General features: G+C 46.4%; 1 protein-coding gene across 1 annotated transcript in view; it reads right to left on the reverse strand.

Annotated features, from left to right (window-relative positions):
* Nucleotides 1-6,000, reverse strand: part of Col23a1 (collagen type XXIII alpha 1 chain) — a 286,567-nt gene that overhangs the window by 256,778 nt on the left and 23,789 nt on the right. The window contains exon 2 of the mRNA XM_021177066.3: nt 3,167-3,233. Coding sequence (XP_021032725.1) covers nt 3,167-3,233 — 67 coding nt within the window. The remainder of the gene's footprint in view (nt 1-3,166; nt 3,234-6,000) is intronic.

The raw sequence follows: 6,000 nt of genomic DNA on the forward strand, positions 1-6,000 counted from the left end.
CAGGCAACACACAAAGCACTGCCCATCTCTGGTTATCTGCCTGCTCTGTGCTAGGACCTGACAAAAGATTACACTGTTTCCCAGGGGCATGGGAAGGAGCTGGGTGATGACCTGCCAGTGTCTCAGATCAGATGGGGACCCAAGCTACAGAGGGCCCTCTGAGTCTCCAGAGTCCTAAAGTCTGCAGGGCCCCTTTGATCAGAGCTTTGAAGAGAGGGAGCAAACGCAGGCCCGTGGTGCTGCAGTGAAGGGTCTTTCTGGTCTCAGACAATGCATGCCAGACTGCTGGGGCTTTGTGTTCATGAAGGACTCAGAAGGCTTAAGTTAGAACTTAGGCTATGTGTGTGTGTGTGTGTGTGTGTGTGTGTGTGTGTGTGTGACAGGATGTGAACACAGGCAGGCAGGGGGCCTGTGAGACAATGCTGCTATATCCCAAGAGTTGCATTAACTGCAGCATGGCAGCCAGACACCCCCAGGACAACCGAAGCAAGCCCCACTCACAGCCTCCTCCTCCTCCCCTCTGTGGTCTCCCTTCTCCCAGCCTGGAACCTGCTTGCTCAAGGGTGGAGTTTCCTGCTCATTCATCCTGCCACGCCCACTGGTGGACCCTGTCGCTTTGGAGCCACACACGTGTTTATCCTGCTACTGGACCCCGAGTTACTTGGTGGGAAATCGGGTTCCCTCCCCCTTCCTTTATAACTAAATGTCGGGACTAGTAAAGGGGGCTTTGAACATGAAATTGTCTTGGCCTTGTTCTTTCTCCCGCCCCGTCTAGCTTCCTCTCTTTCCAGCTTGAGCTGCCATCCTCAGTTGAACCGTTCACGTTACAGACTGCTGGTCGGGCCGCAACACCCCTCTTTCTCTCCCCACATCCCTTCCATATTTGAGACTTGTGAACATTCTGTTGACAAGCATGGCAGACAATGATCTCATTGTAGGCCACACCTACAAATATCAATAATCAAACTTTCACCTTAGGATTTTTTTTTATTCCACTCTATAACAGCTTAGAATTTCAAAATGCTGATTGTAAACTGCGAAACTATATCTCATGAATGGCTATGCGTCCCAGTTTAAGACACACTAATAGGGGCTGGGCTCAGTGGTTTTGAGTACTTGATACTCTTCCAGAGGACCAGAGTTTTGTTCCCAGCACCCAGATCAGCATATCAGGTGGCTTATAACCACCTATAACTCTAACCCTAGAAGATCTATTACCTTTTTCTGAATTCTGAAGGCATCTGCACACACACACAAAAATAAATCTTAAGAAACCCCACACTTGTTCACATAAATCATATGAATATAAAAGAGTCCCTTGGAATCTGTGGGAGACTGCTTCAATGATTCTGTCCATTCCCCTACATGGTGTGTAAGTCCTTTATATAGAACAGCATTGTATTTGCATATACATTTACATCGTATTTGCATATACATTTACATTGCATTTGCATATACATTTACATTGTATTTTGCATATGCATTATATTTGCCTAGGCTATGCTGTTTCTTGTATATTTAAATCATTTCAAGATGACCTGTAATATACAAGTAGCTGTTATAGTTGCTAGGAAATGACCTCTATTTGGCTGAATCCCTGGTTAATCCATAGATAAGAGCCCATGGAGATGGACTAGATATAATGTAACAGGGCTGGTGAGATGGCTCAGTGGGTAAGAGCACCCGACTGCTCTTCCAAAGGTCCGGAGTTCAAATCCCAGCAACCACATGGTGGCTCACAACCATCCGTAATGAGATCTGACGTCCTCTTCTGGTGTGTCTTAAGACAGCTACAGTGTACTCACATATAATAAATAAATAAATCTAAAATAAATAAATAAATAAAAAATAATGTAACAGAAATAATGAAGGAAGAGAAGAAAGATAACCTCATTTTACATATTTTATAAATCATCCCAAAAATTTCATTTATGGGTCCCCCATTTAAGAATAAAATAAGAATTTCTTATTTCTGAGCCACAAATATCACTACCTGCCACTCTTTTTCCTCTTTAGAACCTCGGTGTGGACTTAAAGGCTTCAACTCAACCATAAAATCTTCCAGAGTCCAGAGACAGATTCACCAAGCTCCTAACCCTAAGACATGAATGACTTCTGGGAGCCTTGAAGTAAACTTGCAGATGCTGATGGGGGCACTAGTTCAGCTCTCACCTGTTCTATACTAGTTACAGAAGCCACCCTTGGGGTTGGGGAGATGGCCGAGTTGATGATGGGCTAGCTTTACAAGCATATGACCCAGGTTCAGATACCATGTAAGAAGCTCTGTGGGTTAGCATTCATTGCTATCCCAGTGCTGGGGAAGACAAGAGAATCCTGGAGCTCCTGGTCAGCCAGTATGGCTCCAAGTTCAGTAAGAGACCCTGTCTCAAAAACTAAGGTGTCTGAAGAGACACTCGCCACCAACCTCTGACCTCCACATACATGTGTACAAACACATGAACATATACATACACACACCCACAGAGAAAACCCTTCTAGCATGAGCCTCTTCCTCCCTGTGTCACAGCATCCTATGCAAGGTGCAGTCTGACCTTGAAAGCCCAGGTGGAAACTACACTAAACTCTTAGCTGTGCTCACACAGTGCTCCATGCAGTCCTTCCCACTTTGCATCTGGATTTGAGCCACATGGATGCAGCTCTCAGAAGCCCCAGGTTTATCCGTGACCCTCCTACTCCACACCAGCATAACAAAGAGACTTGATCACCCGGATGCCCCAGATGGACTCTTCTGGTACCGTCTTCTTTGTCTACGAAAAGCAGCAACAACCATCCAAAACATAGTGCAGGCTCACCAATTGTTCCCTTCCTGTATCGGTGAGCGCACAACACACAGCAATCATGGAGCAGAAAGGGTAGCTCCTTCCGCTCCTTCTGAAGACCCATTCAGAGGCTAGCCCTTTCCCACCACGCAGCCTCTCTTCCCTGAGCACCTCAATGCCATTGATCAAAACACAGCAGCCCATGTGGCTGGAGTCTTTGTCAAACCAACTGCTGAGAAGGAAACGTATCGGGATGGTCCCCAGAGGGCCCCGGCCTGGACCACCAGACTGTGCTCTTGATTGAGGGTGATCTGAACATTTTACAACCGTATGGCAGAGAGAAGGGCCAGGCCTCCAGAGATCAGAAGCCATCGAGGATCACTTACCAGGGGGACAGATGCACTCAGAGGGGGCTTCTCGAACTGCCCTGAGCTTGGCGACTCCATCCAACTTCTGAACCGAGAAGACAAAAAGTTGGGGGAGAAGGTGAGTTGCAGGACAGAGGAGTGGAAAACCCCACAAGGGTACTAAATGATCTACAGTGGTGCTGGTATTTTCCAGGCCACTTCTTAAAAGGTCATTAAACTCTCCGGGCGGTTCTCTAATGAGAAGAAAAGCAATCATAAACACTGAACATTTCTGAATATTTCTGAAGACTCCTCAACAGAAGGTGTCAGGTCTGTGCTGTGTTACTCCACATGCAAACACAATAGGAAAGCAACAGAGGTGGCTTCCTGCCAGGCAAGGGAAGCCAAAGGGAGGGTGAATAAGAGGCTTTGGGGCAGGGATGGATTAAAACTGGCCCTTGCAGCAGCTCTCTGGGCTCCCAAGAGATGTCCTCTCCTCACCCAGGATGCTCCACAAACTCTCTATACCATAGTCTTGGATGTGGGAATCCTGGCCTAATTCACTATGACATTTTCTTTTCTTCCCTCCTGGGGGATCTTTGGCCTAGATAATTCGGTTCAGTAGAATTTAACAAAAGTCTCTATGTATACCCAGCCCTGTGCTGGACATGGGAGAGAAGAAAAGAAATACCACAGGGATGGGTACGCTACAGTAGTAACTCACAGGACAGCTCTGGTGTGCTCATGGCCTGATTTGACTTCCTGGCAAATCTTTGGTTGCTGGGAATTGAATCCAGGCCCTCCTACTGGTTAAGCACATGCTGCACCACTGAGATACCCAGCCATGGGGCAACTTCTGTGGCCAGAATGAAGGTCGTCCCAAGTGAGGAGATGCAAGCTTGGAAGAAGCTAGGTTCAGAGAAAAGTGACTGACCCGCCATCTCATCCCGGAGGAGCCAGGGCTTAAGTCCTAAAAGGATACAGAGGGTATTAACTCATTTCTTCTCTTGGCATTCAGTTAGCAGTGGTAGCGACGGTGGCTCTGTGTGTGTGTGTGTGTGTGTGTGTGTGTGTGTGTGTGTGTGTGTGTGTGTAAGCTATTAAAGAACCCAAAAGCCAACAAAGTAAAGGTACTCATCTGTTAACTTGAGCTATATGGTGCATTTATCAGATTCAAACATAAAGATGCAAATTTAGGAACTGGAGAGATGACTCAGTAGTTAAGAGCATTTGCTGTCCTTACAGAGGGCTGACATTGGGCAACTCACAACTGCTTGTAAATCCAGCTCCAGGGGATCTGATGCCCTCTTCTTGCCTACACACACACACACTAAGTACATGCCTTACTACTGAAGGGTGTTTTCTCCAGCCTGAGAGGTAATTTTGACACACTGTGACACAGGAAGGGAAAGGAGAACAGGGCAGGGGCAGGGGCAGGGGCAGGGTTCTATGTTTGGTCTAACAAAGTCAAGTCTCTGAGCCTTCTATTGGGCCCATTCTGTGTGCTTCCTTGTAAAATTCACCGCTAGACACAAACCCTGTTATGCCACTTTAGCACGCACCCCCAACACCCATCCCAGCCTTGGAATCTGACCATTCCAGAATCCTGGTGGGGTTCCTCACTCTCCATCAGCCCCCAGATGATATCTGGTCACCCTGGCCTATTTTCAGCAGAAGTCTAGTCCTGTCTGGTGAGTTTAACCAGACTTCCCTTTGGGTTAACACTTGATCTACTGACTGCCCACCTTGGTCCTTGGCTATAAAACCCCACTTGCTCTGATTTATTTAGAATTGATGCTGCCATTCAGTGCTTTAACAAGGACCCCTTGTGTGCATGTATGTGAGTGTGTGTGTGTGCAAATCGAGTGCACGCACATGTGTTACACACATGTGTGCGTGTATAGAAACCAGAGAACATTAGGTATCTTTGCCTTAATTTTCTCACTGAGACAGCAGCTCAACATTTTGGTTAGACTGGCTGGCTGGGGAGTGCCGGGTGTTGAGGGCTGGGGTTACAGGTGTGGGTGGCACACTAGGCTCTAACACGGGTGATGAAGCTCCAAACTCAGGTCCTGTGCTTATATAGCAGGCAATTTACCCAAAGGGTCATCTTACAAGACCCAAAACCTTTTTTCTTTAACAGTACCAAGTTGGGGTTTCACAGCTATGGGGCCCCAGCCAAGGCCAAGCGGCCTCTGGTGGGAGCAGCCGAGGCTCGACAGCTTGAATCTAAAACCTATTAAGAACACTTTTCATGGCCTGGAAAAATATCTTCCACCTCACGATTTAAAATCATAAAAATAAATCTTTTTTTAAAAGAATTCAGCTGAGCCTACAAAGTGAATAAGTAAAACAATAATAAATAAATTAATTAATTAATAAACAAGAAAAATAAAAGAGAATTGGGCTGAGTGTGGCGGGAATCTAGAGACCCAGCTACTCAGTCGCTCTGGCATCGGAGGCAGGAGGGTTGTTTGAGCCCAGGAATTCCAGATCAGCTTAGACTATATAGGGGGACCCCCAGTTCAAAGACAAAAGCAAAACAAGAATAAAAGTGTGGAATCATTTATTTATTTCTGTGAAACATTGTAAATAAAGCCATAAAACATTCCTATCTTTTGGCTGAAAATTCCTGTTCTAGGCCAGTTTCTCCAAAATAATCCCCAAGAATAAATCATGAAAGGGTGTGTGTGTGCGTGTGTGTGTGTGTGTGTGTGTGTGCGTGTGCGTGTGCGTGTGCGTGTGCGTGTGCGTGTGCGTGTGCGTGTGTGTGTGTGTGTGTAGGTTAGGGTTAAGGGTTATGTGTTAGGGATATATGGATATAGATATGTTATGTTACTGGGCAATGGGGATGGATTAGGAAAGGATGGAGA

This window comes from Mus caroli, unplaced genomic scaffold (assembly GCF_978045245.1).
Source record: "Mus caroli unplaced genomic scaffold, Mus_caroli_1 scaffold_13, whole genome shotgun sequence".
In the NCBI taxonomy this organism is placed as follows: domain Eukaryota; kingdom Metazoa; phylum Chordata; class Mammalia; order Rodentia; family Muridae; genus Mus; species Mus caroli.